Below are 18,511 nucleotides of genomic sequence, written 5' to 3'. Positions count from 1 at the left end.
ACGGAAGCAGGCATTCTGTAGCATGTTCGCCAGCCACTTCCCCTCTGTGGTATTTGGGTGACCCATATGCTTGCCTCTCCTCACCTCTTCACCGTTACTCTCTCCAGGAATATTTGGTTACCCGTTGGTTTGCTTTCATCTTGCTCCTTTCTCTCTTCTTGAAGAACCAAGAATTTGAGTATTATGAAAATTTGACCTCATCAGTATTTACCAAATTATAATGCAGTTTGACTCAAAAGCTGTTAATTTTTTTTTTTTTTTTTTTGGCTTCTGTGCTGACCATGGGTGGTATAAAGCAAAAGAAAGCCTCATTGCCCTATTCTTCCATTTTTAGGGGCCTCTTTCAGAGCTGACATCAGCACTGATCCAAACATCTTTCTCTTCTGCTGGTTCATTTTCTCCTCTTAGAACCTAAATTTCCTCTTTATTTGCTTTGTGGATTCTGAGTCATTAATCCACACGCAGTTGTATATTCAAAAAGGCCATGAGAACAGTGGATGCCTTAAGGAAAGGAAATAAAAATTATGAAATAATTAGAGAGGGAATCATGCACTATTTGGAATACTTTCTTTTTTTTTTTTTTTTAAAGATTTTATTTATTTATTTGACAGAGAGAGAGAGAGAGATCACAAGTAGGCAGAGAGGCAGGCAGAGAGAGAGAGAGGGAGAAGCAGGCTCCCCGCTGAGCAGAAAGCCCGATGTGGGGCTCGATCCCAGGACCCTGGGATCATGACCTGAGCCGAAGGCAGAGGCTTTAACCCACTGAGCCACCCAGACGCCCCTGGAATACTTTCTTACGGTTATTGCTTTTCGTCAAGAAAGAAATACTACAACTTTTAAACTTAAAGAATTTTAAATTTAATTTAATTTATTATTATTTTTTTTAAAGATTTAATTTTTTAGGGGCGCCTCGGTGGCTCAGTGGGTTAAAGCCTCTGCCTTCAGCCCAGGTCATGATCCCAGGGTCCTGGGATCAAGCCCCACATCGGGCTGTCTGCTCCGCAGGGAGCCTGCTTCATCTTCTCTCTCTCTCTGCCTGCCTCTCTGCCTACTTGTGATCTCTGTCTGTCAAATAAATAAATAAAATCTTAAAAAAAAAAAAAGATTTAATTTTTTATTTGTCAGAGAGAGGGAGAGCGAGAAACAGAGCAGGACCAGGCAGAGAGAGAAGCAGGCTCTCTGCTGAGCAGGGAGCCCAAGGTGGGACTTGATCCCAGGACCCTGAGTTCATGACCTGAGCTAAAGGCAGACGCTTAACTGAATGAGCCACCCAGGTGTCCCCAGAATTTTTTAATTATCAAAAGAACAGAGAGACTTCTTGTGTGAAGGCAGTATGATTTTATCTGTGGATGGCAAAAGAAACACAACATAAAATGGGAAAACTGACCATTATAATCCTATGCGTGAGCCTGACAGCATTTTGCTGTAGTTTGTATGAGAATGTCATGGTTCTCTATAGTATTGTTCTAGAGAATACGCCTGTTTGTGTGTTATATATAAATTACATTGTGTGTTTACTATTCACTAATAAATCTTCATCTTAGATCTAACTTGCCCAGGCAAAACCTTGCATAATCAGAGGTTGATTTGTCCTTATGTTCTTCTATTGCCTTAAAAGCTACCTCCATTTCCCTTGAGGGGAGTTCCCTTTGTTCACTGCACAAATACATACTGAATGCCCACTGTGTGACAGGCATATAGTTAAGTACACAGGAGGGGCGCCTGGGTGGCTCAGTCAGTTAAGTGTCTGCCTTCGGCTCAGGTCATGATCTTGGGATCCTGGGATTGAACCTCACGTGGGGTTCCCTGCCCAGCGAGGAGTCTGGTTCTGCTTCTGCCCTTCCCCACCACTTTTGTTCTCTCTCTTCCTCTCTCTCAAATAAATAAATAGCATCTTCAAAAAAAAAGTGCACAGGATATTGATCAGCAAAACTCAGCCCTCTGATGTGAGCGAGCCTTCCATAAAAGGTACGGACGGGCATGCAAGCTTGGGATGGGTGCAGACGGATAACCACCTGCTCGGTCCTATCAGCTAGTACACTCAGACTGTCGGAGGAGGTGCAGATGCTACACCCAGATTGTTCTCGTGGAGAAGAGAGATGGCAGAAAGGAGTAAGAAAATGATCATGTCCAAAGAAGGAACAGGGAAATGTATGAAAAGCAAAGGCCTAAATGATTTGGTACCGTTCCGAATCTCTCTGCTTCTCTGTAGTTCCAACCAGAATATAAGCTTAGTAATACAGAGAAAGAAGAAAGCAAAAGAGTTAACATTAATATATAAGAAATGCTTTGAATAAATAAAGATAAGCAGTTTCAAAAAAAATAGGCAAAAGCTATGAGCGGACAGTTTCACAGAGGGGGAAAAAGACAGATGACTAATAACATGAAAAATGCTTAACTTCAACCATGGAGAAATGCAAAATATAACAAGGTAATTCTTTTGACCTGTCAGAGTGTCAGGTGTGGATAAGTTTGACAGTTCTCACTGTAGGGTATAGTTTAGCCCCACATGGAAGTTTTACACTGACTCTGAGTTGGCAGTCACTTCAGACAAGTTGGTAATGTATTTGAGTGTTAAATTTACGTATCCTGGGGCCCAGAAACTGCATTCCCATAAAGTATACAAAGATGTTTATTGTATTGTTTATAATTGCAAAAATTGGAAGCATTTTCCCATTACCAGTGTTTCAGAGGAGCTTGGAACAAGGCTATCTGTGACCTCCGCACTGCTAACCCGGGAGGTCATTCTCAGAACTTAACTGTCCGGTGTGATTCAAAAGCCACAGTTGATGACTCCCTTCTCCAAGCACGTGCCCTTCTCTTGGCTTCCATTCTTTTGGTTCTTCCGCATTTCCCAGACCACTAAATAGTGGAGTGCCCCAGGGCTCAGTCTTCAGACTTTCGTCTACCTTTATTCTCTATGTAATCTCACTTAGTTCCTTCGCTTTAGTTATCACCCATATGCAGAACATCTCCAAGTTTGTATCTCCAGCCCAGAGCCCTGCCCTGCATTCCAAACCTATGTAGTCAGTTGCCATTAGTCTTCTCTTCATGTCTTTTTTCTTCTCCCCCTAAGATTTTAGTTATTCATTTGGCAGAGAGAGGGCGGGCGCAAAAGCAAGGGGAGCGGCAGTCAGAGGGAGAGGCGGGCAGTCAGAGGGAGAGGCGGGCTCGCCGCTGGACAGACAGCCCAACATGGGGCTCGATCCCAGGACCCTGTGATCATGACCTGAGCTGAAGGCAGCCCCTTAACTGATGACCCACCCAGCTGCCCTTCTTTATGTCTAATAAGCATATTAAATTTAATATGTCCAAAACTGAGTTCTTCATTTTGTCTCCCTGCTCCAAACCCATTTCTTCCATATCCTACCATATCTTGGTGACTGTCAACTCTCCTTCTAGCTGTTTAAAAACTGTGGAGTCATTCTTGTCTCTTCTCTTTATTTTTTATCCCAATTACAAATCCATCAGCAAATCTTATTGTTAAGAATATGTTCAGAATGCTACCGCTTCTACCCCCTCCTCTACTACTTGAACTAAACCATGTTCTCCCACTGAAATTGTGGTACTAGCCTCCCAGCTGGATTCTTTTCTCCAACCTTTGTTTCCTTTTAATCTGTTCTCAGCAGATGAGAGTGATGCAGTCATGCCTGCTCAAAAGTGCTGAAAATGGCACATTAAAGCCTTGCGTGGGCTGTTCTCCCTGTTGTGCCATCTCTTACCGCCCTCTCCCTTCCCTACTGGATTCCATCTACACTGGCTGCCTTGCCTCCTCAGATGCTACCTGGCATGTTCTCACCCCAGGGCCTTTGCACTTGGTGTTGCCTGTGCCTTAACATTCTTCTCCCACATAGTAAGTAACCGTGCCCTGTGCCCTCAGGTCTCTAGTCTCTGCTTCAGTTTACCCTGTTAGAGAGGCGTACCCTAACTACACTGTAGAAAAGAGCAGCTCCTCCCTGCCCACCCTGCACAGTGTCTAGGTTCTGTGTCCTACCTTTTCTACTTAGTCTTCCCTCCAGCTGACCTGCTATAATTTACTTCTTTGTCTGACTCCTCTCCTCCTACTACTGAAATGTAAACTCCATCAGGTCAAGGACTTTGCTTTGTTCACTTTTGTATCTCCAGTGCCAGAACAGGATCTATTCTAACAGACACTGGAGGCAATTCTGTTGCATGAATTGATAAAGGCATCCTTCACATAGGTCTAGTGGAATGTTACACAGTTGACAGAAGACGTGAGATAGGTTTATATAGTTTTGGGGTTTTTTTAAGTTTTTTTTTTTTTTTTTTTTTTTTTTTTTTACAGAGATCACAAGTAGGCAGAGAGGCAGGCAGAGAGAGAGGAGAGAGGAGGAACAAGTTCCCCACTGAGCAGAGAGCCCGATGCGGGCTCCATCCCAGGACCCTAGGATCATGACCTGAGCCAAAAGCAGAGGCTTTAGCCCACTGAGTCACCCAGGCACCCCAGGTCTATATAGTTTTTGTTTTTTTTTAAGATTCTATTTATTTAGGAGAGAGTGTGTTCCCACAAGGTGGGGGTGGGGAGGGTGGGAGGGTAAGAGATTGATGGAGAAGCAGACTCCCCACTGAGCAGGAAGCCTGATACAGGGCTCAGTCCCAGAACCTGGAGATCAGGACCTAAGCGGAGGCAGGTGCTTGACCAACTGAGTCACCCAGGTGTTCCTAGGTATATATAGCTGACTCTTGAACGACATAGGGGTTCGGGCACCAACCCCCACCCATGCAGTCAAAAATCATGCACTGTAATTTTTGACTCCCTAAAACAACTTCTAATAGCCCGCTGTTGACCAGAAACCTTACTGATAACATAAACAGCTGGTCAGCACTTAATTTGTATGTTATTTGTTTTGTATATGGTATTCTTAAAGTAAGCTGGAGAAAAAAATGTTACTAAGAAAATCATAGGGGAGGTCACTTAGGTGGCTGAGCCGGTTAAGTGTCTTCCTTTGGCTCAGGTCATGATCCCAGGGTCCCAGGATTGAGTCCACTATCAGGATCCCTGCTCATCAGGGAGTCTGCTTCTCCCTCTCCCTCTGCCCCTAACTCCCACTTGTGATCTCTCTCTCTCAAATAAATAAAAATAAAATCTTAAAAAAAAAAAAAAAAAAAAAAGATGGGAGAGGGTTGTCTGGGTGGCTCAGTCAGTTAAGTGTCTGACTTCAGCTCAGGTCATGATCCCAGGGTCTTGGGATTGAGCTCATCTTCAGGCTCTGCACTCAGCCAGGAATCTGCTCCTCCTCGTCTCTCTCTCTCTGCCCCTCCCCACAGTCCTACTCTCTGTCTCTCAAATAAGTAAAATCTTAAAAAAAAAAAAAAGAAGAAGAAGAAAATCGTAGGAGAAAATACATATACAGCCCTGTACTTAGAAAAATTCCACATATCAGTGGACCCGTGCAGTTCAAACCCCTGTTACTCCAGGGTCAGCTGTATATGCTAACAGTGAAAGATGTCTCAGTAGGTGTTCGTAAATAAAAATAGCTCATGGCAGAATATCATGAGTTTGATGCTTAAATGTTTAAAATTATATTGTTGACATAATTTTATATGGTTTTTTTTGAGGGCGAGGAGAGAGGGAGAGGAAGACTCTTGAGCAGGCTCCATGCCCAGCATGAGGCCAATGCGGGGCTCCATCTTCCGACCTGAGCTGAAATCAAGAGGTGGTCACTTAACCAACTGAGCCACCCTAGGGCCCCATTTCTGTCTCTTTTAACATAGGAAATTCTATGTCTTTTTCTTTATTTTTACTGATGTATAGTTAATATACAGAAGTTTGATTTTTTTTTAAATTATAAGTTAATTTTCTGAATGATAAAAATAGTACACAAACATGGCCCTCAAAAAGTAAAGTGATGAGAAGAGTGGAAGGCTTTTCCTTTGCGCCCATCAGAGATGTAACCACTGTCCACAGTTTTAGATTTTCTACTAATTTACCATTTTAACTTCAACTTCAAATGATATGCCTCCTACTTAATTAACTTTAAACAAGATCTCTCTGCTCCCCATTATAGGAGATGAGTTTAACATACTCAAGAGTATCACCCAGCTGCTTTCTCATCTTTCAGTTTTTTTTAGTTATTGTCATGTTATATGTGTGTGATACTGGGTTTTTTTAAGTATATATTTTAACTAATTTTCTGTTTTATAAGTTATTCTAGAACTTGGAAACACATAAAGTGCATTTATAATATTATGGTGGTTTTATTATTACTCAAAGCATTGGATTCACCAGAAAAACCATCCTCGTTGTTGATTAGTTTTGAGCCATTGAGACAATTCTAGTTGTCAGGGTCTTTTGAATCATCTTCTTCTTCTTCTTTTTTTTTTTTTTTTTTTTTTTTTAAAGATTTTATTTATTTATTTGTCATAGAGAGAGAAGCGAGAGTGAGCACAGGCAGACAGAGTGGCAGGCAGAGGCAGAGGGAGAAGCAGGCTCCCTGCCAAGCAAGGAGCCCGACGTGGGACTCGATCCCAGGACGCCGGGATCATGACCCGAGCCGAAGGCAGCTGCTTAACCAACTGAGCCACTCAGGCGTCCCTTTTTTTTTTTTTTTAATGTCGGGTTTATTCTTTCTCAGTTCTACTCTCAATCGATAAGCCTATGCTTACGTCATTATCACAGTGTTAATTATTGTAGCTTTGTAGTAATTAAGTTTTGAAATCAGGCAGTGTGATTCCTTCAACTTTGTTCTTTTTCAGGATTGTTTTGGCGGTGGGATACCTTGATTTCCAAGAATTTTCGGATCAGGGGCACCTGGGTGACTCAGTGGGTTAAGCCTCTGCCTTTGGCTCAGGTCATGATCTCAGGGTCCTGGGATCAAGCCCCGCATAGGGCTGTCAGTTCAGCGGGAAGCCTGCTTTCCCCTTTCTCTCTGCCTGCCTCTCTGCCTACTTGTGATCTCTCTCTCTGTCAGATTAAAAAAAAAAAAAAAAGTTTAAGAAAAAAAAAAGAACTTTAGGATCAGCTTTCCAGTTTCTACAAACAAACCAGCTAGGACTTACAACAGTTATGCTCAATCTCTTGATCAATTTGAGGAGTATTGCCCTCTTAAGTCTTTCATTCCATGGACATGAGATAACTGTCTACTTATTTAGGTTCCTTTTTTTTCTTTTAATAATGTTTGCAGTTTTCAGTGTATAGATCTTGCCCTTTTGTTAAAATTATTTCTAACTATTTATTGTTTTGATACTATTGCAAATGCAATTTTAATTTTATTTTCAGATTGCCCATTGCTGGAGAATACAGTTAATTTTTATGTATTGGCCTTTTTTTTAAGATTTTATTTATTCGTTGGATAGAGAGAATGACAGCTAGAGAGGGAACACAAGCAGGAGGAGTGGGAGAGGGAAAGCAGGCTTCTGGTTGAGCAGGGAGCCCGATTCGGGACTTGATCCCAGGATCCTGGGATCATGGCCTGAGCCGAAGGCAGGTGTTTAGCCATCTTAGCCACCCATGTGCTCCTATGTATTGATCTTATATCCTGCATTCTTGCTGAGTTTGTTTTAGTTTTAATAATTTTTTAAAAGATTTTTATTTATTTATTTGACAGAGATCACAAGTAGGCAGAGAGGCAGAGAGCGAGGAGGAAGCAGGCGCCCTGCTAAGCAGAAAGCCCGATGCGGGACTCAATCACAGGACCCTGGAATCATGACCCAAGCCAAAGGCAGAGGCTTTAACCCACTGAGCCACCCAGGCACCCCAGTTTTAATAATTTTTATGTAGGATTTTCTGTATACAGCATCATGTCATCTGCGAGTATAGTTTTATTTCTTCTTTTACAATCTGGATGACTTTTATTTTCTTGCCTAATTGCCCTCTGATACAATGTTGAATAGAAGTGGTTCAAGTGGACATCCTGTCTTGTCTTGTTCATGATCACAGGAGGAAAGCATGTGATCTTTGACACTGTTATGTTAGCTGTATGTTTTTTTCAGAAATGCCTTTTTTGTGGTTAAAAAGGTTCCCTTCTATTCTGAGTTTATTGAGTGTTTTTATCATGAAAGAGTGCTGGATCGGGGAAATACAAATCAAAACCACAATGGGATACCACCTCACACCAGTCAAAATAGCTAAAATTAACAAGTCAGGAAATGACAGATGTTGGCAAGGATGCAGAGAAAGGGGAACCCTCCTACACTGTTGGTGGGAATGCAAGCTGGTGCAGTCACTCTGGAAAACAGTATGGGGAGGTTCCTCAAAGAGTTGAAAATAGAGCTACCCTACAACCCAGCAGTTGTACTACTAGGGATTTGCCCCAAAGATACAAATGTAGTGATCTGAAGGGGCACCTGCACCCCAATGTTTATAGCAGCAATGTCCACAGTAGCCAAACTATGGAAAGAGCCCAGATGTCCATCAATAGATGAATGGATAAAGATGTAACGTGTGTGTGTGTGTGTGTGTGTGTGTATAGATGTGGGGATGTAAGTGTGTATATACATACAAACAATGGAATATTACTCAGCCATCAAAAAGAAATCTTGCCATTTGCAAGGACGTGGTTGGAACTAGAGGGTGTTATGCTGAGCAAAATAAGTCAGAGAAAGACAATTACATGATTTCACTCATGTGGAATTTAAGAAACAAAACCGGGAAGCACAGGGGAAGGGAGAGGGAAAATAAAACAAGATGAAAAAACAAAAATAAAAAAATGAAATCAGAGAGGAAGACGAACCATAAGAAAGTCTAATCATAGGAAACAAAGTGAGGGTGGCTGGAGGGGAAGGGGGGGTAAGGGCAGTGGGGTAACTAGGAGATGGACCTTAAAGAGGGCACACGATGTCATGAGCACATAAGACTGATAAATCACTGAATTCTGCCTCTGAAACTAATAATATACTATATGTTAATTGAATTAAATAAAAAAAATGGAAGCGTGCTGGATGCATTTTCTGTATCTGTTGAGATGATCATACAGTATCTTTTTGTTCTTGAAGTCTGTCCACTATTTTTTTCTCCATTATTGCTGCTTGTCCTTTTGAGGGCTTTTTGACTCTTAAAATGTGCCTTTTATCTCAGAGAAACTTTTATTTAACTATTCCTTGATTACTTCTTTCTCTTTGTTCTTTTCCCCTGGAAAGTCTGATAGATTGTTTTGGAGCCTCTGTGTTCACGTTTCTTAACTTTTCTTTCCTGCTTTGTTTGACTTTTTGTTTTCTCTTCTGGGAGATTTTCTTGACATTTTCTTCCAGATGACTGATTCTCTTTTCAGCTAGTTCATTTTATTATTTAGCTAATCTGTTCAGTTTTCAATTTTTGATAATCTTATTTTGTTAAGTTTATTTTTCATGTTCTTTGCCATTTTTTCATTTTTATAGCTGTAGTATCCTTTGGCCCTCTTTGAACGTACTTTTTATTTTTAAAGTTTTTTTTTTAATTACCTATTTTCTCTTGGATCTTTGTCTTTTCACGTTGGATCTTCCCTTTTGTGCAGTTGGTTTCTTGAAAATGTGTGTTTGGCTTTAGTTGAATGAATTAGGGTGGTTAATAGAGGTCGTTGGCATGGATTTTCCTGTGCAAGTAGGATTGTGCTGCTTCCCAAATGGTGGGTGGGCTGACTGTGAGCTCTGAGTGTCTGGTAAACTCTGGGCAGAAAGACCAGCTCCTGTACAAGCATCAAGATAAGGAATGGGTAAATTCTTACTCTTTGAAGTACATTCCATTTCTTCATTAATTCATTTGTAGAAGGCAGGGGTACTGTACTTTCTTTGCTTTTTCCCTCAAGTCACAATGTGCACAACAGGAGCCATCCCTCTCCTGTACCCACTTATTTTTCATTTTAAAATATTTCCTTTTTTTTTTTTTTCCAGTCTTGTTTAAGACATCTGTTCTTGTGCTTTGTCCTGGAGTCAGAAGTGGTAGTTATCCAGGCCTTTCACTATGCAAGGAGGGCATCAAAGGGGACCTTTAGTGGACCTTATACATTTTAAATTTTGCGGTAATTGTCACATAGGTACTCCTGGTTTTTGCAAATGTCTCAGTGTAAAGCTTTTCAGAGCACCCTTGAAAGAACCCAGCCTGGTTCACTGGTGATGTTTTGAGCTATGAATTTCTTTATTTCACTTTTTCTGTCAGTTTGAACCCAATAACTTTCAAATGTTTCTTAGTATTTAAAATTTTTAAATATTTCTGATCCATGACTCTCTCTTGTTTCTTAGAGCTAGTATGATTTCATTTTTAAAATATCTTTGCATATCAGGGGCATCTAAGTGGCCCAGTCGATTAAGCATCTTGCTCTTGTTTTCAGTCAGGTCATGATCCTCTGGGTTGTGAGGTCGAGCCCCGCATCAGGCTCTGTGCTGGGCTTGGGGCCTGCCTAAGATTCTATGTCCCTCCAAATTCCCCATCCTTCTCTCCCTCTGTATTTAAAAAAAAAAAGAAAAAGAAAAAAAAATCTTTGCCCATCAGTAGTTCTTTGGGAGATCCAATTTACCATCATGAATTTGAAGCCATTGTACTTATGTAATAGGAGTAAAGAATACAGACATCTGGGGAGAATGTTTTGCGAGGTAGGGATTGGGCTAAATTTGCAGCTACAAGTGGCCTGTTTAGCAAGGCCAGCAACTTCTGTTTCGATTTGGCAGACTGGAAGTTGTCTTTGTTTTCCAGTTTGCATTTCTAGAGTTTAACCAGGAGCAGGCACAGAGGCACACAGTTAATACTGAATGAATGATCAGAATTAGAGCATTTTGTCTCCTGTGGACTTGTCAACAATAGTAGACCCTTATATTTCTGTAGTTCTTTTACCTTTTGAAGGCATTATTTTCATTTTTACTTATCATTGGGCGATTTGAATGTGTTTTTACAGAAAGTTTCATTTGGAAACACCCCAGTGAATTACATTCTAGCACCCCATTTGCTGGAAGAAAACTTAGAATCAGAAATGAGCACTTATAAAAAAGCATTTTAGCAGGGGCGCCTGGGTGGCTCAGTGGGTTGGGCCGCTGCCTTCGGCTCAGGTCACGGTCTCAGAGTCCTGGGATCGAGCCCCACATCGGGCTCTCTGCTCAGCAGAGAGCCTGCTTCCCTTCCTCTCTCTCTCTGCCTGCCTCTCTGCCTACTTGTGATCTCTGTCTGTCAAATAACTAAATAAAATCTTTTTAAAAAAAAAAAAAGCATTTTAGCAAAGCTTGTGTACCAAAACCTACAAGTTGTAGAAGAGCCTTTTAGTCAGTCACGTGATTTTTTAATTAATTAATTTATTTTTTAAGGGGATGGGGAGAGGATGAGGTAGGGCTCAGTGTCTGGACCTTGAGACACTGATGTGAACTGAGGTTGAGTTGGCTACTTAACCCCAGGTGTCCCAGTCATGTGCTTATTGGCTTTTATTATAATTACAGTTCTAACAGTCATATTTGTTTAGAAATACACTTTAAAAGGAGAGGATTATAAGAGCAATCTAATGATAACTGAAGGAGATGATGCTCCTGTAGTTCAGTGTAACACTTGAGGTTCATAATGATGACCCCTATTAACTGGTAAGTAAAAAAAAAAAAGATTTGCTGCATCATAGAGTAAAGAAGGTTTTCAGTTATTTGGACTTGGCCACACCTGGCTCTCATCACAGCTCTAGCACGTACAGGCTCTGGATACTGTTCAGCCTGAGACTGGTTTCTCCATTTTGACATCTTTGATCGCCACATCAGTCTTCTCCCTTCCCCTTGTGTTCCTATATATATTCTGTCCCAGGAATGATCTGACTGTCTACTCCCCTTGACTGCTTATTTCCTTCAGGTCGTAACTCTGAAACTCCTTCCCCCAAGAATTCCTCCCTGACTCTGGATTAGATTATGTGTCCTGTTGTATACTCTTACAGCACTTATCCCAGTTGGGATTTTGTGTTTATTATATGATTATTTATTTAACAATTTCTTTCAACAAATATTTACTGAGTGCTTAATAAATCCCTGGGATTGTGAGCTTTATTAAGGTAGAATAATGACTGGGCATGTGGGTTTTGTCTGTTTTACTTGGTCCTTGTATCCCTAATACCTAACATAGTGCTTAGACATAGGGAGTGAGCAATTGCTGAATGAATAAATACCAATGGAGATAGTACTGCCTGCCCTCTTACAAGGCTGTTGTGAGCCTTCAAAATGATTGTGTGTATGACGTGCTTATTAGCTTGCTTGTGGCCTGGTTGGGACAGTATCCCTATTTGTTAATAAAAGCCAGTCAGTCTGCTGTGGCCCTTGAGAATGGTTCTTGGGCATATAGGTAGCCCTTAATTCATGCTCTCCCATTTACTAGCTCTGTGACCCTGCAGAGGTGCTTAATATCTCTGATTTGCATTTTCTTTATCTATAAATGGAAATAATAATAGTTACCATGTAGGGTTTTGGAAGGATTGGCCTATGACCATCACAGTGAAACAGCGGACAGTACTTACTCAGTAGGTAGTGGGCATAGCATTGGTCCTATGTTAATGAATAAGAGAAATCGTTTAAGGAATATATAGACAGTATCAGAAAATTCACATATGTGGAAACAATACATTCTCTGATAGATGGTAGCAGTAGATGTATTGCCATTAGCCCATAATCTTCAGAATATCCAGTATTTCCCAATTATGTCTGTGATGGGTTGTATCGTGTTAGGTTCAGTTTTGTTTTTAAGCGGATGGTGAGGGCAGTGTGCCTGAGCAGCGCAGTCAAAGTGTCTGATGTCACCTCAGGTCACAATCTTGGGGTCCTGGGATCAAGTTCCACATCGGGTTCCGTGTTCAGCAGGGAGTCCCCTTGTCCCTCTCCCTCTGCCTCCATCCCCTACTCCCATCATTTTCTCTCTCTCAAATAAATAAAATCTTAAAAAAGTAAAAGGACTTTTGGGAGTATGATTATATATTCCTAAATAGTTGAATTATATTAAGACTTAAGGCTCCTTGGGGTACCTGGGTTGCTCAGTTGGTTAAGCATTTGCCTTCGTCTCAGGTCATGATCTCAGGTCCAGGGATCAAGCCCCACATTGGGCTCTCTGCTCAATGGGGACCCTGCTCTCCCTCTCCCTCTGCTGCTCCCCCTGCTTGTGCTCTCTTACACTCTCTGTGTCAAATAAAATCTTAAAAAAAAAAAAAAAAGAGTTAAGCCTTCTGAATTTTAAAATGTCTTAGAATGCCCTGTCACTTGTGTATGAAAGTTACACTCAGCAAGTGACAGTATTGGAAATCATCCTGGATTTTTGGACCAGTGTGTGCTCATGGATAATGTCTGTGGATTTAGAAGATTATTCTGAAGAGTAGTTCACAGCTCGTTCTTCCCAGAGTCCCAGGCATCCCCTGTGCATTGGATGCTTTGCCAGCCTTTTCTGACAAAAGCACATTGCCGTATAAGTGAAAAGGACATGTTATTACAGGAATAACCTTTAATTTTCTCTAATTTACATATTTAAAAATTCACTTGGGAACATTTGATACTTCAGACTATCTACAGGGACATGATCCATGCTATCATGTTAAACCTTGCTTCTCATTTAAATTGTTTCACTTTCATCTTGGCTGCATGGCTCTGACTCCTGACTTCCATCAGAAGGAATCCGTTTTGTTTGCATTCCTACACATGTTTGTGGAGGGGGATGCCTAGCTGGCTCAGTTGGTGGAATAAAATAAGTGCTTCTTGATCCCAGGTTTGTGAGTTCAAGCCCCGCATTGGATATAGAGAATATTTTCTTAAAAAAAAATCTAAAAAAAACAAAATGAAACAACAAATGTCTATGGAGAAAGATGCAAAACTTTCTAGTGATTGGTTGATATACCTTTATTACAGGCTCAGCAAAATAGTCCCTCCTCTACGGGATCTGGCAACACAGAGCATTCCGGCAGCTCCCAAAAACAGATCTCCATCCAGCACAGACAGACCCAGGTAGGTCAGTGGTCAATACACAGAGGAAAAGATGTGCTTAGGAATAAATGCTAACCACATAATACAGTCTGTGAGTCCTCTCTTTGTCTTTCCTTTATTTCTCCGACTTGACTTCATTATTTTTGTGAATTATACTCAGAACTTGCATTTTGAGTATTAAAGTCTTTTGGAAGGTGCTTTAACTTTTTGAGGTGTTTCTTTGCCATTCTAGTGTGTTGCAGAGAAATGCTTGTACTGTAGCATGGTATTGAGGAAAGAGCACTTGCTTTGGATACTGTCTGTAGGCCTGAGTTTGAATTCTGGCTCTGCAACTAACACTGTCTTTTTGGGCCTCAGTTCTTGAGTACAAATCGTCTGTAGAATGTGGTTGATTCTAGTTCTCTCAGACAATGTATACAAAATGCTAATAAGGGCAGTGCTTAGAATACACTTCAGTGAATGTTAATTCCCTACTTTATGAAAGTAGTTTATGGATTCCTTTCACGTGCTTATTTGACAGGACCTAGCTAGACTCCTTTAACATGTGGCACACCAACATAATTTCCTCCTTAAAGAGTTTTCAGAAACTCTTTTTAATTTAGGGAATGTTGTGAACATTCAAAGTTAGTATCTGAAAAGGATAGTGGATACATCCTCCATTCTGTAGTGTTGAGCTAGCCAAATAGAACACTGTGTTTGCTTGAAGCCTCCTGGCAGTGTGTTGCCTTCAAGACAAGATGCTTGGCAATCTAGGAGAATTTCTTAACTCTTAAGAGCTATACAACCTTCAGGAGTAGATTTTACTTTTATTTGAATGATCAGCTTTTGGACAGTTGAACAGACCTGATTCAGAAAACTTCATTTCTCCCCATCTGATTGTTCTTTGTTTCCACTAGGTGGCGTGTTAGTTCTTTAGAGATTTGGGTCCTCCCTCCTCTGAACTCCTTTTCTATTCAGTTAGTTTCATTTCTAGAGTAGTTTGTTTCTGTATTGCTCAATGCACCGTCATTTGAGAATTCATGTATTTGATACCAGAATTGAAGTGCAGGTGTAGCAAAATGCAAGGTTTAAAGAATGGGTGAGGAAAGCAGATTTAATTTCTTTAGCCATGTGATTCCAGGCTATCTGTGTTAGTAAGTGCTTTTTTCCCCAGAAGAGTAATGAGAAAAGTATGATGACATGTAATACTTTGAGACTAATCTTAATTTGTTTTCTCTTTGTATAGTCTGACCTCACAATAGAAAAAATATCTGCACTAGAAAACAGTAAGAATTCTGACTTAGAAAAGAAGGAGGGAAGAATAGATGATTTGTTAAGAGTAAGTATTAAAATGTGGTAAGAGATTTTATAACAAGCACTGATGCTGTGACTATTCGGGTTATGCACATATCATAATTACTGTCCGCAAATAACAAAGTTAGTAACATTTGGATATTTTCCTTTAATCTGAGGGAATCTGAGTAGGAAATAGGATCAAACCTGTATTCTAAGCTCTATCTTTAAATTGGAAATCTTACGTTGTAGGATTTTAATATTTAAATATATACTAGAGAAATAGATATATGGAGTATTGTATTTCATCTGAAACAGTGGGAAACAATGTAAAATACTGTTTTTCTGTTCAGAGAAGTTTTGGTAATATTCTTAAATTTTTAAAACTATTTCACAGGTACCTTTCAGCCCTGCTTTTTGTATTTTAGGTCATTTATGAGTATTTGTCTAAAGGTTTTTGTGCTTACAAGAAAAACTTCAAAAATAACCTAATCTGGAATTTAAAAGATACTTCTAGGAAATACATGATGATATTTTAAAAATATATTTTTAATATGCAACTAGCATACTGACTGACCCATTCCTTAATAAAAACTTGTTTTTTTTCTTTTAAAAGCAGTCTGTGCTCTTTATAATACATTTAGAGAGCACTGAGAAATACGACACCCATAATTCCGTTAACTGAGTAGAACATTTGGTACATTTCCTTCAGTAATTTTGAGCCATTAGTAGTATGTGTTGTATATATACATACATATAAATGCGTATATAAATAAGTCTTACAGTTTAAATAAAATTGATTAACAAGTTCTCCAGTGATTTAGAAAGGTGTAGGTTTGATCATCATTTGTGCTAACACAGTTTTCCAGCTGGCTCCATGGGGCCCTGAAGGTGTTGCTGGAGGACCTTCCAGGGCTCCCATGACACAGCTGGGTGCAGATCTGCAGTCTTATTGGGCAAGACGGTTTGAAGAAAGTAATGTTTATTAATAAAGATAATAAAAGTCACTGTATTGTGATTATCTCTCTCCAGAAAATTTTACCTGTTTCTGTTATTACCAAATACAGTAAAAAGTACTGTGTTTGACTCCCACTCTGTATAAAACCTGGAATTGAGCACATATCTAAAATATAAGCCCAATCTGAGTAACATCTGATGTTTTGAGACTATTATCATTAAATTATTTTAGTAGTTTATATAAGAATAATTGCTATATTACAAGCAGTTTTATGACCTAATTTATAATAATTAGTTACACATGTTAAACTCATTTTTTTTTAATCACAGTTTTTGTCTTCTTACTTTTAGTTGACTGGCATACATTTTAAGTAATTATTTTTCAAGAAGGATATATCAGTGTTAAGTTTTTTATTTCCTTGTAGATCTGAGAATTCTTTCTCTTATCTTCCTGTATAAAAAGTGTTCTTTTTGTGTCATAACCTGTTAGGATTCTCCTCTTACCTCCAGATTGTAACACATATATATACACGTGTGTGCACCTTTTACATTTTTTTTTTTTTTTTTTTTTTTTTTTAGTATTTACTATTTTTGAGAAGACTGTGACCAAAGGAACAAACTGTAGTCTGTTTTCTGTGATGATTATAGTACCGTCATCCCTTATTTTTGTATTTCAAAAAATTTTGCCAGGGTACATCTACACATAGGTCTCTAAATTTTTATTCTGGAAATGTGCGGTTATGCTTAATTTTTGCCTCTTTCTGTCTTAAGTTGGCCTCTTCCTCGGTTTCTAGCTTGAATCCCTGATCTCTTCCCTTTATTTCTATCACTTCAAGTCTTACTTAATATGATTGATCTTCTTTTCTGAATCTCATTAAACATTAGTTTCTCTTCCTTATATTTTCTGCTGTTTACTGTTTCTTATGTCAATTTCGATTCTGTTATTTACATTTTTAGTTTACTTTTTCCCCCTACGTAATTCACTTTCTTTTTCCACGTTGTGCATTCTTTATGGTTTTTGCCTGTGACTTCATAGACTCCACGTCTTTTTGTGTTTTATGGACTATGAGAAGCTGCATTCTAAAATGTTCTTTTGATTCTTTAGGGAAATCATGTTCATGGTTCTCAAGCTGATGTTCACTTTCCTCACGCAGAAGTATCTGTACTTAGGTCTCTTCTTCTGGTTGTTTGCTTTGCTCTACCTTTCCATGAGGAGAGGCACGTTTAGACTTAGTACTTACCTTCCATCTTTCATTGTTAGCATATGTGCTTGCTTGGGGTTGCTCTTATTCCTGTTTTTGTTCATTTCATATGGGTGCTGCTTGAATTGCCAAGATTTTAATTAGGTAGATTGTGGGTTTAAAGAACTCGTAGCCCAATTTCGGTATTGACGGGTTTTTGTCCAGAGAAGCTGCGCTGGACTGAAAAAGGATCATGGGCTCATCTTTCTTCACCTGACTGTTAAGATTGTGAAAATGGATTATATGAAAAACTTGAATCCTGACTTAGTACTCTTTTTGAATTTTAAAAAGATGTCTGCTTTCATTTTCTAGGAAACCGTATGTTCCCTTTACTCACCATTACCTACCTTCCACTCCCTTGTTTTCTGAAGGGTGTAGTTTTTGGCTGTAGAACAATACCAAAGGAATGGAGGTGTCAAAAAGGAGGACACTGAAGGCAGCTGCCATATTTTTTAAGTTGATTAGAATTTGTGTTTCTGATCTGGAATGCAGGGAATGAGTGCTCCTTATGTCTCCTTTTAGGCAGGCATGGGTGTTCCTTGGGGTTTTCCATTTTGGTGAGATGTTGAATAAGGCAGCATCAGGAGGTAGGCAGGTGCTGTTTTAAATCTGAATACAAAGTTGTTAGTCCTAGAAAACCACAAAAATTTAGAGTTCTTAAAATTTTATTGTATTTTGGTACACCTGGATGGCTCAGTCGGTTAAGCGTCTGCCTTTGACTGAGGTCATGATCTCAGGGTCCTGGGATCGAGCCCCCCATTAGGCTCTCTGCTCAGCGGGGATTCTGATTCTCCCTCTCACTTTCCCTCTGTGCGTTCCTTCTCCCTCTCTCTCTCTATCAAATAAATAAAATCTTTAAAAAAATATTTTTTATTATATTGTATTTTATTGATTGATTGATTGATTGATTGATTTAAGAGAGCGTAAGTGTGTGTGCACACAAACAGGGGTTGGGTGGGGAGAGGAAGGGAGGGGAGAAAGAGAATCTTAAGCAGCCTCCATGCCCAGTATGGAGCCTGACTTGGGACTTGGTCTCAGGACTCTGCGATCATGACCTGAGCTGAAAGGAGTCCGCCCTCAACTGACTGAGCCACCCAAGTGCCCCTTAAAATTTAATTTAATTTTTTTTTTTTTTTTAAAGTAAGCTCTACAGTCAACGTGGGGCTTGAATTCACGGCCCCAAGATC

General features: G+C 39.8%; 1 protein-coding gene across 12 annotated transcripts in view; it reads left to right on the top strand.

Moving 5' to 3' along the window:
* TLK2 (tousled like kinase 2) overlaps positions 1-18,511 on the top strand; it is a 121,901-nt gene that overhangs the window by 57,525 nt on the left and 45,865 nt on the right. For all 12 annotated transcript variants that reach the window (XM_047708978.1, XM_047708974.1, XM_047708979.1 and 9 more), the window contains 2 exons: positions 13,780-13,875; positions 15,080-15,172. In XM_047708978.1, coding sequence (XP_047564934.1) covers positions 13,780-13,875; positions 15,080-15,172 — 189 coding nt within the window. The remainder of the gene's footprint in view (positions 1-13,779; positions 13,876-15,079; positions 15,173-18,511) is intronic.

The sequence above is a fragment of the Lutra lutra genome, chromosome 16 (genome assembly GCF_902655055.1).
Source record: "Lutra lutra chromosome 16, mLutLut1.2, whole genome shotgun sequence".
NCBI lineage: Eukaryota > Metazoa > Chordata > Mammalia > Carnivora > Mustelidae > Lutra > Lutra lutra.
This window is presented reverse-complemented; position numbering and strand designations above follow the sequence as displayed.